We start from the raw sequence: 24,594 nt of genomic DNA on the forward strand, positions 1-24,594 counted from the left end.
TATGGAAAGCATGTAATGAATGCTTACTCTTTATGTTTAGTAGCTGAGGCAGTTTTGAGGAATAGGAGCCACTCACCTGTTATTTCGAAGATATAGGACTCAGACTCGAGCCAGTGAAGTTCTTTAGATATCTCAGGAGCTCCTTTCCAATTCTACGATCAAATTGTTCACACATATGACAAGGGTGAACCATTTGTTCAAAGTCTGATGCTGTAATCTCTGACAGCATCAAATCTTTCTGTCAAGTTCTGCTTTTTGTGTATTCCCTTGTGCTTTAGGGCTTGTGAATGGATAAGTCTGCCTCCTGCTTACATTACACCATCTTTCCCTGCAACACTGCACATACCTCTTGAACATGTTCACATTTTGTCATGACACGACATTTGGTGATTTTTTTGTAATAGTACAATATAAAACAGCCCATATTTGTAAAGTTGGGCTGTATCCTTCCTTTGTTGGAAGGATACAATCTTCCAACAAATAGAAAACTAGAAAGTGTGATGTACATATTTATCTCTTTATTTTGACACCTAAAAAAACAGAGCAATTGGCTGCTTTCTGGATTGAGCTAATTTGTAGGATGTTTTCTGCTACTTTTTTCAAACACTTTTATCACTGCGGTTTAAAAATTTAGGTGGCTAATACAGGGAAAAAATAAATTAAATAAAAATGCAACTCAGGAAACATACATGTAAAAATATTATTAAAGTTAGTTTACTTTTCATTTGAAAGCACCTGACAGAAAAACACTCTACTATTCCTGTCAACACATCAGGCTTGACAGATATATTTCTTTCTTCCTGTAAAAGGATAAAAAGTTTGTCATCTTTGGATTGTATGTCCCAATTCCAGAGTCTGGAAGCTTTTCAGTAATCTTTTTAGTCACAGGAAACTGTCAGTTACAACTGAGTATGCACTCAACAGAACAGAAAAAGGTGGGAAAAAACACCTTTTTGAAGAATTTCATGTTTCTGAGTATTCTAATTTCATTCTCAGTGTGTCACTTTTAAAACCCGAGTTCTACGCTAGCGCTGTGATTATCCGGTAATGTGGAGAGAATTTGTGCCACCACTTAGTTTTCAATATGAGACTTCCAACTGCTTTGACTTGTGTGTTATGACTTTTAAAGTTTTTTGAGTTTTTTTGTTGAAAATGTCTCTTTTTCTGTCAGGTCACAATTGAGTTCTCTGCTTGGGAAGCCTTTTAGCATTAACCCACAAGTCGTACACATGTGGATAAAACTGCTGGTACCCTTCTGCTAATGAAGCTAAAGCCCCCAATGGTCACTGAAATAACTTGACACAGAAAAGTACACAAAAGTAATAATGAAAATATGCTAAAAATTATTAAATGAAAATCAGACATTGTTTTTTTAATGGTGGTTCAACAGAACTATCAATGAGACTTCAGGTATTTTGGCCCGCTGGTCAACCTGTCTCAGGTTTTAAGGGTGCCTTCTCCAGATGTTTCAGCTCCTCCTACAGATGTTCACCAGTTTTTATATGAAGGCTTATGGGAGGCCAATTCAGAATAGTCCAATGTTTTGCTTTTTGTCATTCCTGTTTTTCATTATCCTATTAGAAAATCGATGATCTGCAACGGAGACCAAGCTTTCTGACATTACTCAGTAGATTTCTTCCCAGAATGCCTTGGTAGTCTGCTCAGATTTAATACATCCTGTATCAAATGCAGCAAAGCAGCCCCAATACTTAACCAATTCTCCTCCATGTTTCACATAGGGACAGTGTTCTTTTCTTGGTATGCTCCATTTTTGCTTTTGTGGACATGCTTGTCTTCTTTCTAATCTCCTAGGACAACTATCTCCTTCTCTTCCTGTGGTCCATGTTTAGTGTGGTATACACCAAGGGAATAAAAATATTGCTTCAGAAGAATTATTGGTGACTGATAACAACTTTGTTATGCTTTCTAAATGAGAGACTATAATAACCATGTCAGCTTGCAGAAAAGTTGCTTATTAAAGATGAAGTATGCATCTTGACTATGGCCGCCAGGTCAAGGTTTGATCACGATTGAAGCATTTAGGTGACATCTGAGGTCGTTAACTGCTTCATACACTGTGAACACTTAAATCAGCACAGAAATACTTGTTGCTTACCTCTTCATCCAGTCACAGTTCAGTGTTACCAAGGCAATAAAGCAAGAGAATCGTGATTCTTTTTAACCAGCCACTCATAAGAAAATTAACTGTAGGTGCTTCTCACCACGGAGGACCCCAAGGAGGAGAGCTGCTGAAAAAAGAAAGGGGGGGGGGGAGGGAGAAAATCACAACACACAGTCATTATGACACACACATTAAATAAAACAAAACTTTTATTGTTTTAGATCTCTGAATTTGAAAAAGCCCAACTTATCTTGTCATGGGTTTGTAAGCTCAAAGGCTAACTCAACATATTTGAATTTAAATGAGACTATTTCAAGAAAAAGGTGCTCAAAGTATGATATCCTGCTGAGTAAGGATAGAAGATTACTGAATTGACTTTATTCTATGGAGTAAAGACATAGACATAGATAAACCAGATAAAGATGCAACTGGTTTAACAGTAGAGGAATTTATTAATGATCAAAGTGGGTTTACAGTGGAAGTCCAAGTTTCAGAGTAGAAGTTTTGTTTACATTGAGGCAAATGATTGTAGAAATGCACAACAAGGTCCTCACAAAGACAGCTATAACTTTTTTGCATAGAGCAGCTGAGCCACATCTGCATTTTAATGTTTGCTTCCACATAAAACAGTCTTTGTTTAAAAAGTTTTTATGTAATTAGAAAAAGAAATCCTCACAAGTGTTATTTTTCTTTTATTGGCAATTTCTTGTAATGGAATCTACAATGTATGTGTTCATGTCCTTTGTGAAAAGCACAGAGTCATACACAAAGACATAAAGAAGAAAACAATCTCTTATATTGTTGATGAAAGATGAGTATCCATGAACTTATAATCAAGAAAACCAATCTCACAACCAAATTTACATTTTTATGAACTTCTTATTCTGAATCTTAAACATATTTAAGTCACACTGTCTCTTTCAAATAACTCTTTTGATTGAGATTGAAAACAGCTCAGAACAAGCTCCTACAAAGGATGTCTGATTAGGTTGTTCCTTCAGTGACAAGGACTTTAACAGACAAGCAACACACACACACACACACCCACCAACCCACACCCACACACACACCAACTGTGAAGACACACAAACACAGAGTTAAGTTTATCTATGGAAGCACTCCTCCTTTAAAAGTAGCATTTCTTAACTGTTGAATTTGTATAAACTATTTGCATGTTTAGAATGTTGAAATCACTTCAGTAGAATGTTTCTAGCAACATAAAATAAGGTGGTTTATTTGAAAACAGCTTACAGTCTCCCATTCTGTAGATATTCATTTCATTGGGTTAAAAAGGTCCGAGTGAAGAAGGACATTAATTACAAATAGAGAAAACACAGAACAGTGATTAACCCTCCTATTAGCCTCTGACTTGCCTCAGTTAAGATCAGAATTAATTTTTTAACAATAAGAAAATATTCTGTAGGCTGAAGAGACAAAACTGAAGCCTATTAAATCTCTAGGTGTTCACAAAAATGACCTCAAGCCAACATCTAAATGTAGTGGTGGGAGTGTGGTTGTCTGGACAGGCTTTGCAGCTTCAACGTCTAGATGACTTGTCATAATTCATGAAACCATGAATTTTGCTCTCCATCAGAAAATCTTGAGTTAGAATCCTCTTAAGTTAGGGTGAGGGACAAAACTGAAGCACACTTGCTTGTTTAACCGAGTGGCTAAACGAAAAAAGCTACTGACAAAATAATATGAAGGTTTTGAAGTGGCCTAGTCAAAGTCTGGACTGGAATCCAGCAAATTCTCTAATATTGCTGAATAGAAAACTTCTAGTTATTGTAAGTGCTCAGGCCACCAAGGGAGGCATGAGCAGTTCTTAGGTTTTAGAGAGAAACATATTTTCACAGTTCCCAAAGTTTCTTTGCATATCTTTTTTATCTCCGCAAATTAAGTCATAATTTAAAAACTACATTTTTGTTTACTCAGGTTATCATTTTGAAGATTGACATTTGATGATTTGGAACATTAAGAATGGCAAAAACAAAAGAAACACTTTTTCCAGACCATTGCATAGTGCCTGAAGATGCTGAACTTGGAAACAAAGAAAAACATTCACTTATTTTTGAGTTTTTGTTTTGTTTGTGTTAAAGTCTTATTTAAGTTTGTTGAGTTTGATTATTTTAACACAGATGGAAAATATCTCCCAGATTTGATCAAAGAAACCAAATATTTGTGGGGGGGAACAAAAATCAAACATCACCCTTTAATCTATTTTAACTTCTTTCTGTTTTTCTTTTTTTTGTTGCTTTTTTCAGAAGCACTCAGTGTGGGAAAATGTGTGACTGTGAAAGATAATACTGACTTCAAATTCAAACACTGAGAGTATTCTGTGGCAGCATTTTAGTCTTTCATGTGGAGTAGATAAACACTCAGAGATGATTTGTATTTTGGTATTCGAAGAAAACTGTCACCACCTACCATGCATGAAGCTGAGCACAGCAGGCATTTTGCTGTTCCAGGTCAACCAGGTTACATCTTGATATGTGTACAAAAAAAAAGACTCTGATGTGATGTCAGAGATAGCCTGTTTTTCTGCACTGCTGACAGATTCGTCCTTTAAAATGTTTCAGATTGTTCAGCTTTTTAGATGAGACAAGACGAGGCAGAAAAACAATATGATGAAATAAAAACATGAAGAATAGTTCTGAGGTTCTGATTCCTGGAGAACTTTGCACTATTTTTAGAGAAAGTGCAGCACACTCCAGCTACATGTGATTTTTTTAAATTTTTTTAAATTTTTTGATACAACCCTGTTGAACAGGATTCATTCCCCTTGAACTTGTTGACACTCTGTTACAAATTTTGTTGCATGTTAATGCAGCTTTGTGTGGACAAGCACAAAGAAATGTATATGTAGTTTTTGAAAGGTCTTCATTAGGGCACATCTTTATTGTGGAACTATGATGTGAAAGCGGCTGATAAACCCTGCTCTATGGGGTTGAATATGGACTAAATTCAGGTTCAAATGGTTGAGATACAGATTCTGACCCCATGACACCAGAAACTGGGTAGTTAGATTCAGATTGTCTAGGGAGCTTTTGTCTGCATTGTCCTTAAACCTTGACCTCAAATCTACGAAAGACTGCCTACAGTCCCTCTGGTGTGACAGTGTAAAGGAAATGTCTTCTTGCTTCTTGTTAAAGTTGCACTATTACTATACCAAAAAAAACAGCCTTTCCTGTATTATAAGACTTACTGCCAAAAAACATTGTTGCACACAGAAAGGAAAAATCAACCCACTCAATTTTCCTTACTGTTGTGTCAAATCTTAGAGAAGTGTCCAAGTCCATAAAGGGAAAAGGTAACATGAAAATTAACATGAAGTTAACATTTTCTTTAATCACAGTATTTAATCAGTCTGAGATGACTGGAATCCTAGTCATCTCAGACTAGAATGTGTCGTTGTTGAAAAGACACATTCAACAAATCTCCAAAGCCTGTCTTCAAGCAGATCAGAAGTTTACTGGAAATCATGTGGCTCTTTCAAGGACATACACTTTAATGTTTTCACATGGATCTTTCCCATCAATCATTCAAGTGGACAAATTTGAATAATGGGCTAGTGGTGTCATGCAGTCACTAGATCTAGGACATGATTCAGTAAATGTTTATATCGCTCAATTCAGCACTGAAACGATATACAATAGTGGAAAAAGTAGAGATGCAAGGAATTTATTTGCCTCTTTTTGAAAAAATAAAAGATAAGAAAGTGAATTATTTAAATGTTTGTTACAGATGTTAACACCTTGCAACATTGTGCCATGTTGCATTTTTTATTCGTGTGGGTGTTTTTTTGATGATTTATACCCAGCCTAATTCTTTGCGTAACAAATCTACTCTAATATTTCTCAAATAAAGCAACCTTGCTTCAAAAACCAGAAACAAGCTCTTGTTGCTTTTTTTCACTGTTTAACCTTCGATAAAGCTGAAGGACAAACTTTTAAAAGAACCGTCACATTTTTTCATTTGAGTTCTTCACATCAAAACATTTCCGAGAGCGTGCCGTGGTGGCGTAGGGGATAGCATGACCCATGTTTGGAGGCCTTGAGTCCTCGTCGCGGGTTCGACTCCTGGACCCGATGATATTTGCCGCATGTCTTCCCCCCATCTTCTTCCCCCTTTCCTGTCAGCCTACTTTCATATAAGGGACACTAGAGCCCACAAAAGACCCCGTGGAGGGGTAAAAACATAAACATTTCCAAGGATATAAAAGCCTTTCTAGAAATGTAATTGAAAGTAATATTTAATGTGGCTAGAAAAAACGCTTTTTTGATCTTCAAATGTAAATTTGTTCCAGGGCTGAAATAAGAAGCCTGCCTATTATTCAATGCATCAGTAAAACCCTTAAATCCATCCATTTCCCAAGCACCACATACTGCTTTAAAATAGTTCCAGTCACAAAGCATAATTATAATCTTTTATAAATATAAATATAATCTTTTATTTTAAATGACTTTTTAAAAGCTATTTTTTAGACTTGGGTTGGTTTTTCTACATGATTCTAACCCTTGAAGACTGCTGCTGTGACTATCCAGCAGAGGGTTGTATTAAATTGCTTTCAGCTGCACCTTCCTTTTAGAAGTTCAAATTGCAGAGTTGGACTTTATAAACTGTCTGTTCTGTGGTACATCGGCCATTGATGGTCAAAGGACATTTAATAGAGGACTTCTAAGATCCTAAGACGCCTGTGCCCCAGTGGGACAGAATTATAATTCTTATTGCCTTTTAGAGCCATTTACTGTCCCAACTGAGATTATGGTTTAATACCCTCTAACCCCTAAATTATAAATAAGTGTGAAAATCAGCTTTCAGGAATGGAGATTTTAGATAAAGACATTTGTTAGAGTTATTGTCCGTTACTGATTGTTTTAGCCATTGCATATTAAGTAACTAGTACAGGGTTTTCACAAGATACAGTGTTGAGCTGGTTTGGATTTTTACCAAACCAGTCACACAATTTGTGGGTAGACAGGTTATTTTGTTACATCAGCCACGTATCCGCAGTCTGTCTGATCTACTTCTATTGTCCCCTGTGAATGATTATGTGTCTGCAATTTAGAACAGTTGAGTCTAACAATGCAATCAATTTCCCACTTGACTAAAACCCTGTGGCTCAATAGCATTATTTTATTTATAATGTGTGACTTTTACTGAAATGTGTCTGAAGCCAACAGAGAGTTCAGGTGTTCCTTTTTCCAGACATGTTATTTTTGATCCACTCATGGTAGAAAGGAACCTGTAAGTCAAATGTTGACTGTAGAATGCACATCGCTGGGGATTTCAGTTTGAAGAAACCATACACGATTCTACCTAAATGCTTACAAGATACGGCTCTTTTGATCTTTCGTGATCTTGGGGTTTTCTTATAAATGGTTCAGCTACTCAAGCATTCAATGGAAACTATCGTGCCTTTTTTTGCCACTCTAGTACAAAAAAGTATTTTCTGTATAAAGGATGAGGATGCTTCATTCTCTGTAGGTTAAATCAAACTCTGACTGTTAGCATTTTAGATGGTCTGAGCCAACTTTGTTGAGAGGAATGATTGATATTTTTCTTCTTTTTATCAGAGGGTCCCCGAGGTGGTAAAAGAAACAGCCTGCTTGATGTTTTTTGTTGCAAACATACAGTAACTGTCTTTCACTTTACTTTCAAACCATCTATCTCCCTGCCTCTGTAGGAATGCATTTACTTGGTTGACTTTCAGCTAAACAGCTAAACCAAATAAACAATGTATCAATTTACTTTTGCTTCATATTTAAGTGCTGTTGCGTTTGTCTAGTTTGTAAAATTCCAGTAAAACACAAACATTTCTGGTTGTAACATGACAGTCAGTGAAAAAGTTAATGTACAAATAATTCTGAGACAATGTAGTAAAAAAAACCAACAAGAAGAAAGTAAATAAACCTTCTGACTCAGTCGCCAAAATCTGAGTTTTTGGACTGCACAAAAGGCAGTTTTTCAGGTTGACAGCACAATCAATCACAGTACAATCAACATGACTGAGCTCACATCTTATGCAATGCTCCAACAAGCAGCACAGACAATATACACAGAAGTTACTTCACAATGCCACAATAGGAATTATGGGACTTGAATTCACAATCTCAGTACTTGCACATCTTTCCAGTCATGGTGTGATGCAGTGAAGGAAAGGAGAAGCAACACAAAGTAGCTGTAGTTACACAAAGTAGCAGTGACTGATTTAATATGAGTCCACTTGATTTTCCTCATGAAAATGATCAGACAGCCCAGTTAAATGGTTCCAGTGTGCCGCTGCCAGAGCCTCTGTTGCAGACCCCCTGTGGGGTTATAACAAAATGGATATTTGATCATCAGCCAAAATGAGTCCACATGGGTCAAGGCTTTGCACTGGTGTTGGGAATCATTTTAAATTGATCACAGCTTAAAAAACGGCTTTGGGGAAAGAAACTGCAAGTCATAGATGTTAAAGCAGCTAAAACCTTGGTTAAAAATGACATGTTTGATTGTATATATCACAGGGAGGGTAGCAGTAAAAACCCACCAAGGATCAGCGGACATAGATGATGGATGGATTGATTGGATAGATGAATGGATGGATGGATTCATGATTAAATACAGCATCACTTATCAGACTGCAAGGAACGGAATAATAAGTGTTCTCGACTTTATAATGGAAATGTAACAGGCTTATGTGATGAAATCTGTGAGAACTACAGGGAGCCAATGTAAGGATGTGAGTTAGACTTCATTAAATGAAAATACGAAATTCATTCGCTGAATATCTTTCACACCAAGCCGGGAAAAGCTGCTATTTTAACTTTCTGCAGCATATTTATCTTGTCAAAATTTAATGACATAATAAACCTTTATTACACGGAGAGATTGTTGTAGTTTTAAGATTAAGTTTCTTCATACTGGCAGATGGTCTGATGTAATTTATGAAATTATGTCTCTTTGACAGAGACAGGTTTGCATGATAGGAAGATGAGCAGACCCACTGAATGCAGTGACTCCTGGTGTCAAAGCCAACCTGTTAATTAAATGTTGTTTTAGTTTCAAGGATTTTCTGAGGTAATTGATAGTTTAATTGTTAAAAGAAATTATTTATCAGAAAGTCAGCTTTGTTTTTACAGTCATGGTGAGAACGGAGCACACTGTCCTTGAATTCTGGGATATATATATATGTATGTTTCTTTTGTATTTTCTTTTTGAGATAGTTTTTTTATGTTTTGATTTTGGCTTCTGATGTTGTTGAATAACACTGTTTGGATCTGAAAGAGATTAAGTTTCTTTCTGAATGATTCTCTCTGCTATTTCTGCAGTGAAATATGAAACAAGTGAAGAACACAAAGTTTGCAAAACTTTGTTTTTAAAATCACCCTTTTCCAGCAGGCTGGCTACAACAAGGACAGGCCACAAATCAATATCATTTATAGCACATGGTATTGTTATAAATGTCATGTATAACAATTCAAGACATTGCTATATGACAACAATTGTTATACATGAGAACACCTTTGGTGTAGTTCAAGTAACAACAGAAGTCAACTGATAATTAAAGTTTAAGAATATAAGTATAAAATATTGTCTATGTCAAATACGACTTAAATAGAATTTGACTATTGGTCCATTTTGAGACAATTTTCCAAAATGGGCTCAAATTTTGGAAAACTTGAGCCAGGGATATAAAGGTTACTACATTTATAGCCCTGAAATTGAGTGTCTGTCTCTTTAAGAAGTTCTTACTTTTTCTGACTCTGCCTTCATCACAACCATTCTTGGGAATCCTGGACTGTGAAGTAGTTAGTATGATAAGCTCAGCAGACTTGCAGTTTCACAAGGTGTTGAATAATTGCTGCTCTGGACGAGTTGAGTGGGAGAGACTCGGGAGAGAGATGCTCTATTGGACGGAATCTCAGCTGGAGACTGCAGCTCCAACGATGAGTTTTGTGAAAATACAACTATGTTCTTAGTAAGTGTGAGAGCAAGCGTTTAGGCAACCCCGAATGACCTGCCAAGGCAGATTAAGAATTCTCAAACATGCATAAAAAAATCAAAGCAACACTCCAGTATGTTTTTAGTGAGGGACTAACATTACATCTGTCTATATATAAAAAAAGAAACACAGATTCTAATATATTGATCATTTACAATATTTCATTGGATTTAGAAATGACAGCTTCAAATAACCCTTCGCTGTCAGTGTTTCGTACATGACATGAAACCTTCACAATACAAAAGTACAACAGCTCCTCAAGTGTGTAAAATGAAATCAGTTAAAGTGTGTATAATTCGACAGCAAATTCAGAGTTCATCCGCGCAAAGAATACATGACAATCACAGACATGATTACGATGACAATGATCTGCATATCAAGAGTAACTCCAAAGTCCATTTCTTTTGTAGGCACGCGAAGGCAGCAGGAGTCACGCGTTGTTTCTCTTCGAGAGAACAAATATGGCGGATGATGGAGAGTCATTGGAGTCTTGGCTTAGTGAGTACATAGTTCGTAATTTTTTCTCAAGCCTGATATTAATGCTACTGATGTGCATGTATGTGCTCTATTTCCTCATCTATCCGAATGATTTGTTCTATTCCCGTGACATGACCGTAGCTGAATATTAGCACGCTAACTGCTCTGTGTTGTCATCAGATGCTAACCCAGCTAACAGCAGATGATAAGTGTCACAAGCTAAATTCTCGTCTGTTGCCTGCCTTTGCATATTAATTCGGCATTAAATTGATGTTGCTGCAAAATGTGATGAGTGTGTTATCCTAGAACGACACAGTCTGACATTTGACTTTTTAAAAAAATGTTAAATATCGTCGATCTTAACCAGAGAAAGTTCTAACAGCTCCTGATATTGTACCAAAAAGCAGGATTATTATTTAAGGTACAGGGTCACTGAGTGTTCTGTAAATACTGTAAGTTGTAGCTTTATGTCTGCTTTTAGTCACGATATGACAAAGTTATGACATAATTGCTACCAGTTAAGTGTAAATATGGGAGAGTTCATCTGTATGGTTGTTTTGGTCGAGTCCTACCCACCTACATACACCTGTATAATGTTGACATTTAGTGTTTTATATGTTGCTTATGGAAGGGCATGCTTATATGTCTACCCCATTGACACATTGAAATATATTTAAAATGAATTTGGATATATTTTCAGAGTGCATTGCCAAGATATGAACAAAAATATTTGTGGTTTATAGATTTTTCCAAATATCAAACTGTAAATGAGGCAACTTTATTTTTATGCTTATTCAGTCCTTCAAAGAAGAACAGAGGTTGTACAATTTTACTAAAGATGAGAAACACACTGAAAGCATATTAATATATTTTGAGAAGCTCATTAAAAACAAAAACAATGCTGTACTAAAGTGCATAGCTTGTTTCTGGATTTCTTCTGTTTTTATTTATATGTTTCTCACTTACATGTTTCAGATTGGCATATGAAGTATAATATCAAACAAAGATAACTTGAGTATTTAAACAAATATATTTTGAATAAAAATTTCATTTATTAACGGTGTAGAGATTTAACAAGGAAAGCAAATACCTTTTTTGCCTGATAAATTAAATCACCATATGAAAACCTCTATTTTGTGTTTAGTTTAGTTATTTTTCTCTGATATTAGAATTTGTTTGGTCTAAAATATTTTGATATGACAGAAAAGTAAAAACAAGAGAAATTGATAATGGGACAATTATTTTTTTCATACCAAAGGCTCAGGCGTCATTATAAAATAACCCCAAAACTGTATTTTTATGGAAAAGCTGCAATAAACAATAGTTATTGTTTTCAGTTCTGATTTAAAGGAGACAGTCGTTTATACACATCTCAGGTTTTCAGATCTGAGGAATGTGGAAACTCAATTCTGCTCCTCCTGTTTACTTCTGGTCTTTGGAACTGTTGATGTACCACGTCTATGAACCTGAGGGGTCCAGGTATTTAGTACCTGACAAGCAGCTCTGAAATTTAGAATGCAAACATTTGCCTCATTGATGATACTTCTAAGACAGTCAGCGGATGTAGTTTGACTTTTTTGTTGTTGTAGCGTTTTCAAATTCAGATTTCAGTCCATAACTAGGCCACTGCATTTATGCATGCTCCATGGTTTTTGGCTTCATCGAATCCAGTTAAGTCCTGTGACCAAAAACAATAGCTTCTCTCTCTTCTGCATTAAGCTGGTGGAATTTCTGAACCCATCCACTCATTATGGACACACTTAGTGACTGCTGTCATGTGTTGACACAGAAACATAAAGTTGTGAGTCATCAGCATATCCATGGTAAAAGATATTGCAGTACTACATAATAAGATTCCAAGTTTACAAATCTTAATACATAAGGTATAGTGACTGTTAGTCTGCAGGCATATGTAAGGATATGTGGTTTTGAAATGCTTTGTACTTTAATGAATCAGATTACATCTAGTAGCCATTGCAATTTTCCCCCCAACTTTGTGAACAGAGCTAAAAAACAAAACAAGATCATTAGCTTGAGTCAGTCTACACATTCTGACAGTGTAACAGAGAAATGTTTTGTCCTTGTGATTTTTGTCAACAATCTGCTCTGATACAAAGCATGACATATCAAGGAAATTCAGACTATATTGTTATATTACTATAAAATTACGTACGGATATCATTGTGGTTATTCTTGTGTCATTAAAATATGATAATTTGGAGAATATTGACCAGTTTATACCCCAAATGCACCCATGAGAAATCAGCTTTTAGGGCTGTAAGGCCACTTCCCTTAGTCCCAACCCCATAGAAACAATTGAGACACCAAACCTTAGAAACATATGATTATGGGCTAAAAATAAGGGACAAGGGTGAAATTCGTTTCAGCCTTTGAGTTGTATTTTCTCTTTTTCAGATAAAGCCACCAATCCCTCCAACAGACAGGAAGACTGGGAGTACATAATGGGTTTCTGTGATCAAATTAATAAGGAGCTCGAAGGGTATTGTCACATTTATTCATTTAGCTCTTTGGATTCAGTGATATCCATTGAATCAGATTTTATGTGACCTCTCCTTTGTAAGCATACATGCTGTCTTGTGAGCTCTGGTATTGAAAATTTCTTTTGCCTTCTTACTTTATTTGATATTTTTCAGTCCTCAGATATCTGTCAGACTGCTGGCACACAAGATTCAGTCCCCTCAGGAGTGGGAGGCAATGCAAGCACTAACGGTGGGTTATCTACAGTGTGTTTGTTTGTTTTATCTCCCTTTTTGTTATATCCTACAGCATGAAGCTAATGGTGCTGGGATTCTTTCATAGGTTCTTGAAGCATGTATGAAAAACTGTGGACAACGATTTCATAATGAAGTTGGAAAATTTAAGTTTTTAAACGAGTTGATAAAGGTGGTCTCACCCAAAGTAAGTAACATTAACACTCATGTCCTCAGAAATCGTGATGATCAGGGCTGCACAATATATCGAGTTGCAGTTGTCGTCACCTCAATATGTGCAGTATTGCAACAGCAAAGAACTCCTTTGATGTAATATTTGGTTGGCCTTTAAATTTCAGGTGCCAAGAATTAAAATTCTGCATGCTAATATTGTGTTTGGCAGTTTGTATGAACTGCTGTCTTCGATGCCTACACCTGACAATGGCTATGTTTATATAGCAGGTCTTGATGCTCATTTCTGATCTTTTGCTGAAATCTGATTTTTGACATCTGTCTGAGAGGTTTACGACCCCAAGGCATTGCCATCCCACAGCAGCTCTCTGTTTATGGAAGTAGTAACGGATGCCACTGGTAGATTGATAGATTTTAAAGTTGTTGAGCAATGGGAGCCGACAGGATTGTCACAAGATCATAAGAAGGAAGATATGAAAAAAAGGTACAACACATAGCAACAACCTTTTGTAAGGGCATTGACTGCAACTTCTATAGAGAAATCTGTTTGGACGTGTTGTCGGAACTAGAACTTATAATTTTCAGCTGTTGTTTATGTCCAGATTTCCTTCGTCTTGCTTCTTCTGGTGCAGAATTATTATGACGCATGTCTCATTTCAATGATGTCAAAGTCAGATGAAATGCAACATGACTGTTCGAACTACAGCCGCTTTGAAAACAATCGGATATGTATCTGATTTGGTACTGTGTATGGAAGTGGCACAAATCAGATTTTTGGGGGAATGAAATGATCAGAATCGGGCCGATCACACTGCCATGAAAAAGGTACTGTGTGTTGGTCGCATATATGCAAAAAAATGGATTTGGGTCTCATTTGCCTGCTGTGGGGATGTTGGCATAGATGTTGGTGATCAAGATCCTCAAAGATCACGGATGTGTCAATATAAAAATTGGTGCTGATATCGACATCTGCTAATGCAGTAAAGGCCAATAACCAATATGTATTGATATGCTCTTTTGGCATCTTGAAAAACAGACCACATTTCTGAAATTTCACTCTCTGCTTGAGTTAAACACCCCACAATCCTGCACTGCATCATCATTCCTGCCACATGCCCCAACAAATACCACATGAACAACTTTAACAGTTTTGGAACTGTGCTTATTCCTGATGTTGTGCAGCCTTGGTCATGATGATATTACCTGCATTAATGTTTGCAGATAATTACTTAGAATTAAATAATTCTAAGCTGAACTAATAATAGCCTTTGGTTTCCAGTACCTAGGAGACAGAGTTTCAGATAAAGTAAAGACGAAGGTCATAGAAATGCTGTATACTTGGACTGTGTCTCTTCCTGATGAAGCGAAGATCTGTGAGGCCTATCAGATGCTGAAATCCCAGGGTAACGTATCGCTGTGGCTCCAATAAACAAATACCGCAACAGGTACGAGTTTGAAATCTTTTTTTAATTGCGTGAGCTTTTTAAAATTTTTCTTTTAGGTATTGTTGTAGTTGACCCTGAAGTCTCCCTGAATGCCACATTAATCCCCTCACCTTCTCCACGTCCCAAGAATCCTGTATTTGACGATGAGAAAAAGAGCAAGGTCAGTTTAACACATTATGTATTTTTTGTGAATACCCAAGATTCTCTGCTATAGCCTCAGACCGAAGAATGCCCAATTTAAGTAGAATAGGAGTTTCCTTTATTGAAATTCAGGAGCATTCAGCAGCATTGAGATACAAAAATAAAAAGGTGTTAAAAATTGATAAAAAAAACAAAAAAACAAGATAAATAGTAATGTACTGTACAAGAATATAACTTAAAAATATTGTGCAGTTTGTCCACGAACAGGATTTAGGTTTATCCTCGATGTAAACAAACTGTGTTTAGATTGTGCTGACAGCAGTTGGTCCACGGATACACTTGCTAGTACTTTCAGTGGGTTTTTTTTGTTGTTTGTGGGAGATGATAATCTTTGCCTGCTGCGTCTGTGGGAAGAGAGTCTGGCTGATGAAAGCTTTTTCTAATTCCTCTGCAGAGATTAGCAGAACTTCTGAAAAGCAAAAAGCCCGAAGATCTTCAAGAGGCGAATCGGCTCATCAAGAACATGGTGAAGGAGGTGGGTTTTATCACAGATTTAATCTGAGCTGCTTTCATCCTCACACATTTGACTGTTTGAGTCAAAGGTGTAATTTTAAGATTAATTGCAGTTTATAGAAGTGCAACCCATTTGTGTGTCACAGGACGAGGTGCGATCACAGCGAGCCACAAAGCAAAAAAGCACGCTGGAGGCTGTCAGCAACAGTGTGAAACTCCTTAGTGAAATGCTCGCTCACTTCAGCCCAGAAGACTCCACTGAGGAAGATAAGGAGCTTATAAAGGTCTGTGTTTTGTGACGAGAGTTCTTTGAAGTTCTTTCTTTTTCGTTATTAACCTTTCTGGAAGCTCTGTTGTAACGTTCATTATGCTGAACAACATCAGAGTTAAATCTATATATCGAAGAAGTTTCTTTTATTTTACGTATATAAAATAAAGATTTACTGAAGAGAGGAAAAGTGTTGCTTTTCTATGTTTTAAAATTTCCCTTTAGTGATAAGAATCTATACTTTTATGTCTCATTATTTTCAGGAATTATACAATGACTGTGACAAGCTCAGACAAACAGTATTTAAACTGGCTACTGAGACTGAGGATGATGACAGCAGCTTGGGTAAAGCTGGTTTCATTCTCTTGTTTTTGATCTGTTCTTTTTTTAAACTTATCAGAAATACATTGAACCCAGAGTTTTGCTTTGTATCATCCTGACTGTTGCTATAATCTTTTCAAAAAAACACACCAGGAGAGATCTTGCAGGCCAATGATGACCTCTCCAGTGCAATTAATTCCTATAAGAAGATAGTTGAAGGGCAGTCCATCAGCGGAGACTCTGACTTTGCACAAGGGACTCAGACTCCAGCCACACAAGGTAAAGTTTGCATAGAGGAGTAGATGGGAACTAACAGATTTGAAAACTCTAAATACTGCTGATGCACCGATCAAATAACTAATAACTCACTCTGATTTGGTGCTGCGTGTGTTAGATTTGTCTTCACTTTGTTGTGCCACATTAACAAAAAACAGCAAGTTTACAAGTTGATAAAATGCCAGAAAACTTCTGCAGGCAAGGTCAGTCACTTCATGATGTCAAAAGCAGACTTGTTGTCCAGAAACATTCTGAAACATACAAAGTACAAACTGTGAACTCTGTATATTAAATTCAGCTTTTTTATTTTGGCTCTTGTATTCAAAATGTGTATTTTTAGTTTTGTTTTGTTGCTTTGCCAGTTTGCACAGCATTGAATAGAAAAATAAACTTTTTTTTTTTACTTCTTTTTCTCTTTCTCACTGTTTCTTTTTTTATTTAACCTGACCCCAGTGGGAATATCTACCACAGATGAATAACAATTGGTCTGAAAAGGACTGAGTCAGGAGATGGATGTAATTTTAAAAGGAAAACATCAAGGAACTCTGCATTTAGCCCTCTTTCTCAGACACCACTACTTAAAATCCTCTGAAACTCTCTTTATTTGCTTTTAGCACTACTCTGCTTTACTCTACGACATAAAAACCTGCTTTTTATGTGTGTAATGTCTGCTCTACTTAAACATAGAGAGCAAACATTACTCTTTAAAGTTAATGGGAACAAGATTTGATTTGAACAAATGCCTTTCTTCTTCAAATCTTGATATATTTTATTTATTTATTTATTATTTCTTAGGCTCTGCAGGCACAAACAAGTCAGAGATCCTTATTGACCTGGTGGGTCTTGACACCAAGAGTCCTTCTCAGCCCAAACACGAACCTCAAGCATCTTCTCTGGTTTTTTCGGGCGACTTGCTTTGCGGATCGACGACCACCGAGCTTCAGTCCAAGTCTGCAGCTGCACCCTCTGCTGCCCTGTCCCTGCTGGACGAGGAGCTGCTATCTCTAGGTACAAATCTTCAGTCTAAATCTTCTTTTTAAGTATTTGCTTGATGATCTCTTTTGTCTGAAAAATGAAATTTGTGTAAATTCACAGGCCTTAATGATCCTGGGCCTGTAGTCAATGAATCAAGCACCTCAAATCAGAGCAATCATTTACCACCTTCACAGGTATTTAATTTAAGACTATAACAACTGGAGCATTTTACTGTCTACCTTCATGAAAGTAGCTCTGATTATAATTAAATGTATTCCAGGACTCCGGTCAAGATTTGGCTCTTTTCGACTCCAGTTTGCCGCCTGCCTTTGATGCACTTTCAGCACCTTCGCTGTTTCAACAAGCCCTCTCTACAACACTAGCGCCAGTGACTTCAACCAGAACAACTACAACTTCCTCTGCCTCCAACTTCCCCGCCCCTGCCTTTTTCACGCCTCCAGCTGCTACGGCTTCAGATTTGCCAGCGTCGGTCATATTCCCACCGCCACTTGGCTCGGCGCTGACCGCCTCGGCGCCGGCAGGTCCTTCACCTTCACACAGCGTGACCGCACCAGCCTTCTCTACCGGCCGTCAGCATGTCTCCTTACCTGGGGTCTTCCAGCCCGCTGTATCCTCTCTGAGTCACAATTTACAAGACCTCGCCATGCTGGATCTGGGCGGGAGTGATAAGTGAGTACCATTCAATTCAAATGTCACACTTTTAAATGATGTGCGAGCTCTGTCCTTGTTTCAGCTCTGGAAACGGTGCTCACCTGTCTTTCAGTTCTGCTAGGATTAAGACATAGAAGACATGTGTTGGAGAGATAAGATAGTAGGGAGTTAGCAGGAGAAATACAACATTAAAGAGCTTTTTTAGTAACAGTCTGATAGATTCTTCTTGCCCGCAGCTATTAGACTCTATAACCATCACTGCTCCCAATAAAATCAACAAAGGTTTGCATCCTTGCTGGCATTTGTACAGCAAGGATGTGCAAATTCATCTGGTGGCCATTGCATGTTCTCAGTTTTAATAACATTTCTGATATTATTGTACATCTTTTTCTGCACTGATGTGCTGATATATTGTAGTCTGTTTTGTTTTTCACATCCCTTGGATTGAGTACAATATTTATATTCCAATAACTGCACAGTATTTTTTATGGTATAATCATATACAGTATATTATTACTATTATTGTTGATGTTAATCTCGTTTTTTTTAGTATATTTTCTCACGTTGTGAACCTATATGTATCTGATGCTGCCGTTGCACCTGAATTTTTTTTCTGTGGAAAAATAAAAGCCCATTTCCTCTGGTGGCCATTGCATGTACATTTGACTACAGTCACAACCTCATGGTGTTTTACGTGGGACTTTATCTGGCAGACCAACATAAAGTAAGGCATAATTTTAAAATAGAAGCAAAAGGATTCGTGTTTTGTAAAATGTTTAACACAAAAAAATTTGAACGATTTGTAAAGCATTTGTATTCATCCCCCTTTACTCTGATACTGGTAAAAAAAAAAAAGTCTAGGGCAGCAAATATTGCACACCAGTTATCAAATTATTATTTTTTCTTGCTTACTTGTGTTGGTCTATTGCATAAAGTGACAGAATTTGTGATTGTAACATGACAAAATGCTGAAAAGTTCATGAATACCTTTGCATGTATCTGTGGAGTATTTTTCAAGGCTGTTATTGTAGCTGGTAAAAAAAAATTTTTGTTGCAAAAGTCACGATGTGAAACTATTGTAGTCTACATCTTTACAGCTTTACTCAGAATTTTCTGTTGCATAGGAAAGGAAAGTTTGAAATAAGTAACATTTCCATTTCTCAATGTAATAATTTAAATGATGATGGGGCGCACATTAAAAGGAAGATATTTTCTTTTAAGATGTTAAGTGTGCTAGTTAAAAAGATAATTTAACTGCAACATTTATTTCCATTTTTATTTGAATGTGAAAAAGAAATTAATATCTTTTAAACAGAAAAAGCTTATAAAGGAAAGCAGTTCTCTTTTTCCTCATTTGCAACACCTCTTGATAACTCCCAACTTTTCCAAAATGCTGATTTTTTATTTTTTTTTTCCCCCAGATTATTTGACCGCTGCTTTTGTTTCCTTCCAGTCACAGTGGAACGTCGACTTCAGCGATGACGACCGGGATGCAAGGGTGGTCTACTCCTCCAGCCCTCCGAAGTCACCCAGACGACAGCCCTCTGCTGCGCTCCTTGTCTCCCATTCAGCCCATGAGCCAGGCAAGTCCAAGCAAAGGAGGCGAGGTTTCCCTGGCTGCTGTTTTTGTTCCTCTGGAGGCCATCAAACCAAGTGAGTTTGTTGAAAAGAACCTAATGATTTCTGTTGGTTTTGTGCCAGTAGTTGCTGACATTTGGATTCAGTTGTGGAAAACCGCAAATGCATTTTAAGAGCTAAAACATTTGATCAGTACACATGTGCTCTGTGCTAATAATGAAATGTGACGGTCTCGCAGTAATAGTTTCCTGTCAGCCAGAATGGCAACTTTTAAAAAGACACAAATAAATGCTTTGAGTGTTTTCAAATTGGTAGAATGTTCTTTTATTTAGTCCAAAATTTGATTCCCAATTTTAATAGATTTTTTTTTTCATTTGTTTTTCTCCTTAAAAATTAAAATACGAATTAATATATCTTAAAAGTTGGTTTTTATTTCAATCATAATTCCGTAAGTTAATCTGGATTCATAGCTGAAATAAATAGAAGCTGTAAAACACGCTTCTCAAACAAGGCGGTATGTTCAAACCAATTTGAGCAATTGATTTTAGCAGTTGTTCAAATTGCTAAAATCAATTTGAACAATGGAAATGCAAGCAGTTCATTGGTGGAAAAATCAAAAAGATTTTCAAAAAATGAAATCTTCAAAACAAAACACTCTATTAATCGATTAAATTAATTTACGTCCGGCTGTAGGAATTGGCCCCCCCAAAAAATAAAAGTCAATTGATTTTATTAAAAAAGCTGAACTTTCTCATGGTTGGATGTTGATGAAACAAGAACTTCTGACAGTGCAGTTAAAATTAACTGATGGTTTTATCTTCTTGATCGACAAAATATGCTCCGTAGGCGATTTTTAAAAGCACCATATTTTAGCTACTGTGGTAACTGGGATTTTGAATTTTAATGTTTTGTTCTTGTTTTTTCTAACACTATTCAGTCTCAGCTGGGGATAAACTTGCCATTCACTGGAATTTTGAGTTACTTTTACTCTTTCTTTGTTGTTGGTGTGAGTATTCATTGGGCCGCTTTATAAAGTACACTTTGCTATTACTGGAGTTTCATAAATTCTTCTCCAAATCGATGTTTCTTGGGGAGGTTTTTTTTTTTAATAATCTCCCTCCAGATGCTCTAGGGAGCGCATTCTGCTGGAGGGGGCCTAAGTGAGCGCATGAGGGTGGGAAGGTGTGGTTGGGTGTCTCAGGTGGGGTCTTTAGCTGCCACCTCTAATGGATCATCCCAGGCTGATCTTAAAAACATAACGATGCCTCGAGGGATCATTTGGTACATATTTCTCTCTCACACACAGTACAGATCAGGACCTTGGAGTTTCTTGATCAGTGAAATTCTGCCAGATGGAACTCAGTGCTTATTAGGCCAGAGCTGATTGAATGTCTGGAGCAAAAAGAAACAGATTAAGTGTGCTGTCGGCACTGGACTGACGGCCCTCTGGGGCTCGCTGGGATTGATTCGAGCAATACTGCAAATATCAGACAAATTTATTGACTGACTTATTCCTTCATTTTGCTTTTGTTGTTCAGTTCTTGCTGCTGATGTGTGTGCAGCTTATTGAATTTACAATTTTGGCTCTGAAAGTCCCTCATTTGTGGACCTAATGGTTACATGTAGTGATCTTTCACAACTCTAAAAACTTTCTCTTTTCTTTAGAAAATATGATTTTTTTTTCTGGTGTTACTTAAAATTTTTGGAAACTAAGCAAAAGCACGTATTGTTCTTGCTCATCTCGTCAAGCAGCAGGCTCTCCCTGGTCTGAAGGCCCTCGCAGCTGAGCTGCTCCTCCCTCTCCGTTGAGAATGCTAATGAATCATAAAAGTACTTTGGCTGATCCCCTCTCAGTCAGGAAGTAAACTTAAAGCTGGATTTGTCTAAAATATATCATTAAGTAATTCTCTCTCTACTATTTATCTTTTGTTGAATCAAATTTCTAATGTTGATTCATGTTGACTTAAGTCAAGTCAGGGGGCTGTCCCGTATTAAATTTGTTGTGTCGTATTCAGTAAATATTTTTCCAAACATAATAACCATGTTGACCAAAAATAAGCCTGATTTTAATAATATTTTCCATAATGAAGCAGTCTTAGTCTACAGGTAACTTGTATAACTTAAATCATGTTAAAACTTCTGTAGCTATTCATGAAAAAAATTATTTTTACCCTTAATCAGCATATTTTTGTATAATTTGACATCTTAGATTCCATTGAATTTTTTGTAATCTGTGAACATCTCACTGTAACAAAATACCCAGTCGATTAAGAGATTTCTACAGTAAAAGGTACGTTTATTAAAAGTGTTTCTTGGAACGAGCGTTTCTTTGAAAATCAAAATATTATATTTTACTACCACCTAGTGGTGAAAATGGGAAACTGATAAAACGATAAAGGAAGATGTGGTTTTATTTTCCTCAAGTAGACCTTAATTTACTGTATTTTACTGTAATTGTGATTTGAAAGCAGAGTAGTATTTTTTAATTTTTTTAAAAAGGACCATTTATTGCATTTAGAATAATTTTGCAGCACTGCCTTCCATAGCTGCTTGTGAGTGGATGCTATTTGTCTGGTACATCTTTCTACATGCTGTAACAAAAAAGAGAATAAATCACCACATCATAAAATCAATTTATTTATTCCACACATTTATTATTAATCAGCTGCTGCATGACATGTTTAATCTAAATTGAGGATTTCCAGATTTTGGGAGATGAAGGAGACAAATGTCCTCCAAGAGATGAGATTCTCAGTTTTTGACTGACATCTGTCTGTCTGGTGTTTATAGGTACGCTCTGTCCTGTGACGGCGTATGACAAAAATGGAGTCCGTGTCCTGCTCCATTTTGCCTCGGACTGTCCCCTCGGGAGGCCCGATGTTCTGGTGATGGTGGCGTCGATGCTCAACACCGCCCCACAGCCTGTTAGGAACATAGTTCTCCAGGCTGCTGTACCCCGGGTAACGGCTGATATGTTTGTGTTGCTACATTTTTTTGGGGCGGATTTTAATGAAACTTCTCAAATTTGAGCACCTGGGTTTCTCTTCTAACAACATCTGTAGACGATGAAGGTGAAGCTGCAGCCGCCCTCCGGAGCAGAGCTGGCCCCTTTCAATCCAATTCTTCCTCCTGCTGCCATCTCTCAGGTCGTGCTGCTTGCCAATCCTCTGAAGGTAGATTTCACACACACTGCTTGAACTTTTTTTCACATTAGAACCACAAACTTGAGTGTATTTTATGGAAATTTCCTTCCACTTTTAAGTAATGCACTACTTTGTGTTTATCTATCAAATAAAATCCCTGTAAAAATGCACCGAAGTCTGTGCTTGTAATGTGACGCGATGGGAAAACGCTCAAGGAATACAAATGTTTGCCAGACACTGCAACATGAGCCCGTTTATGTTTTTATGTGTCAGGAAAAAGTTCGGATGAGATACAAACTGATGTTTACGCTGGGAGAGCAGTCCTTCACAGAAGTGGGGGAGGTGAACGACTTTCCACCTGCTGATCGATGGGGGGCTCTATAGTTACATTTTCTCATTATTTTAAGATCCGTCTTTTGCAGTTTTGTGTGTCGGTGCAAAGCTAAAAAAGACTTCAAATTAAAAAGGTTTAGTTAAATAAAAACTTGAATAAACCATGACGGGTTAAAGATGGTCCAGTAAAGACAGCATCAAAGTTCGACCTGTGATTACAAACCAGTGTGACCTGATATCTGAATGTGGATAATGGTGTTGAAGTCAGTCATTAATTATAATTAAATTAATATTTTTCTTTTAATTTATTTTTAATATTTAAACCTGTTTGTGTCATCTGACTGAACTGAACAACAAAACAGGCAAAAATTTCTCATTTTTGATATTTCCAGTTAAACTCTGGCATTATGTGTAATTAATGCAGGTGAATAAAGGTCCAGAGACAAACAGTGGTTTATTTTAAGGTTTTAACAGAGACTTGACTTCTGGGGTTTTACACTTCTATGGTTTTTCAGTATTCTCATTACGCATTTGATTAATTTGTGAATGGAAGAATCATATCTGTTAACATTCCAGACAAAAACCCAAACAAACTGTGCCGTTAGTCTGCATTCTCTCCTGACAGAAATGGGGTTCGGTGCACCTTATTTTCACCAGATGTTCTGACATGTATGCGTTTTTAACCAACCTTGAAGAGGATCTGCTTACAGAAAATAAGGAGCTGCTAGAATCATACTGTTTAAAATCAATACAACAGCATGAATATTGTACATTTTCTTCTGCCGCTGCTGTTAAATGATGTGGAAACTCAGCTAAGGAGTTAGATCAGCGTGTGTGGGAGCTTCAAATTAGAAATGTTTTGCTCTTTTGTTATTTATGTCCTGAAATAATAAAATAAATAGGGTTTTTTTGTGAGTAAGAGGGTATTTAAAAACATTAAATCTGTCGGTGGTATATACAACTTTCTTTACATATTTCTTTTAAAAGTATTTATTTGGGGTTGTTGAATTGTCATTGCATATTTTTGAGAAGCTTTTTCTGTGCATGGAAACAATAAAAGAGATGAATCTATTTGTACTATACTCTTTGTCTGATTTGCCTTGATTTTTTACAGTATTGTTGAAGATGTTATAACTGAGCTTTGTCTAAATTAAAATTCTAATTGAGAATCCCAAAATGGAAAATAATCCTGTTTATAAAAGATCTGCACCTGTCTGAAAGTGGTTCCCCGTACTGTAGTGATGGGAAGTTCGGCTCTTTCGACTCTAAACGGCTCTAATCTGAAGTCTCACATTTTAGATTTACTTTGTAAGTAAGGACGTTTTGTATGTCAATAAACCCTTTTTCATTCAGTGTTTTATGACGGCCTTATATTTGCCTAATATTTTGTATATATGTATTTGCAAAAGCAGGAATTCTTATACTTTTGTGTTTCACAAA

The 24,594-nt window shown here is 36.7% G+C and overlaps 1 protein-coding gene across 1 annotated transcript; it reads left to right on the top strand.

Annotated features, from left to right (window-relative positions):
• The first annotated feature begins 10,525 nt into the window (after positions 1 to 10,525).
• gga3a (golgi associated, gamma adaptin ear containing, ARF binding protein 3a) lies at positions 10,526 to 24,236 on the top strand. Its single transcript, XM_032563535.1, has 17 exons — positions 10,526 to 10,607; positions 13,002 to 13,086; positions 13,241 to 13,316; positions 13,407 to 13,505; positions 14,769 to 14,892; positions 14,991 to 15,094; positions 15,530 to 15,610; positions 15,735 to 15,872; positions 16,120 to 16,201; positions 16,331 to 16,456; positions 17,249 to 17,461; positions 17,549 to 17,622; positions 17,709 to 18,118; positions 19,554 to 19,753; positions 22,469 to 22,638; positions 22,741 to 22,851; positions 23,095 to 24,236. Exons 1-17 carry the CDS (start codon positions 10,571 to 10,573, stop codon positions 23,203 to 23,205), a joined length of 2,241 nt encoding a protein of 746 aa, XP_032419426.1. The 5' UTR covers positions 10,526 to 10,570; the 3' UTR covers positions 23,206 to 24,236.
• Positions 24,237 to 24,594: the final 358 nt, after the last annotated feature.

This window comes from Xiphophorus hellerii, chromosome 5 (assembly GCF_003331165.1).
Source record: "Xiphophorus hellerii strain 12219 chromosome 5, Xiphophorus_hellerii-4.1, whole genome shotgun sequence".
NCBI lineage: Eukaryota > Metazoa > Chordata > Actinopteri > Cyprinodontiformes > Poeciliidae > Xiphophorus > Xiphophorus hellerii.

Excerpts from the sequence above, each read along its gene's own strand:
- gga3a (XM_032563535.1), top strand. The coding sequence starts at position 10,571 with ATGGCGGATGATGGAGAGTCATTGGAGTCTTGGCTTA. Across the intron at positions 15,095-15,529 it reads ACGATGAGAAAAAGAGCAAG|AGATTAGCAGAACTTCTGAA; the intron begins GTCAGTTTAACA and ends ATTCCTCTGCAG. Across the intron at positions 19,754-22,468 it reads TCTGGAGGCCATCAAACCAA|GTACGCTCTGTCCTGTGACG; the intron begins GTGAGTTTGTTG and ends TGGTGTTTATAG.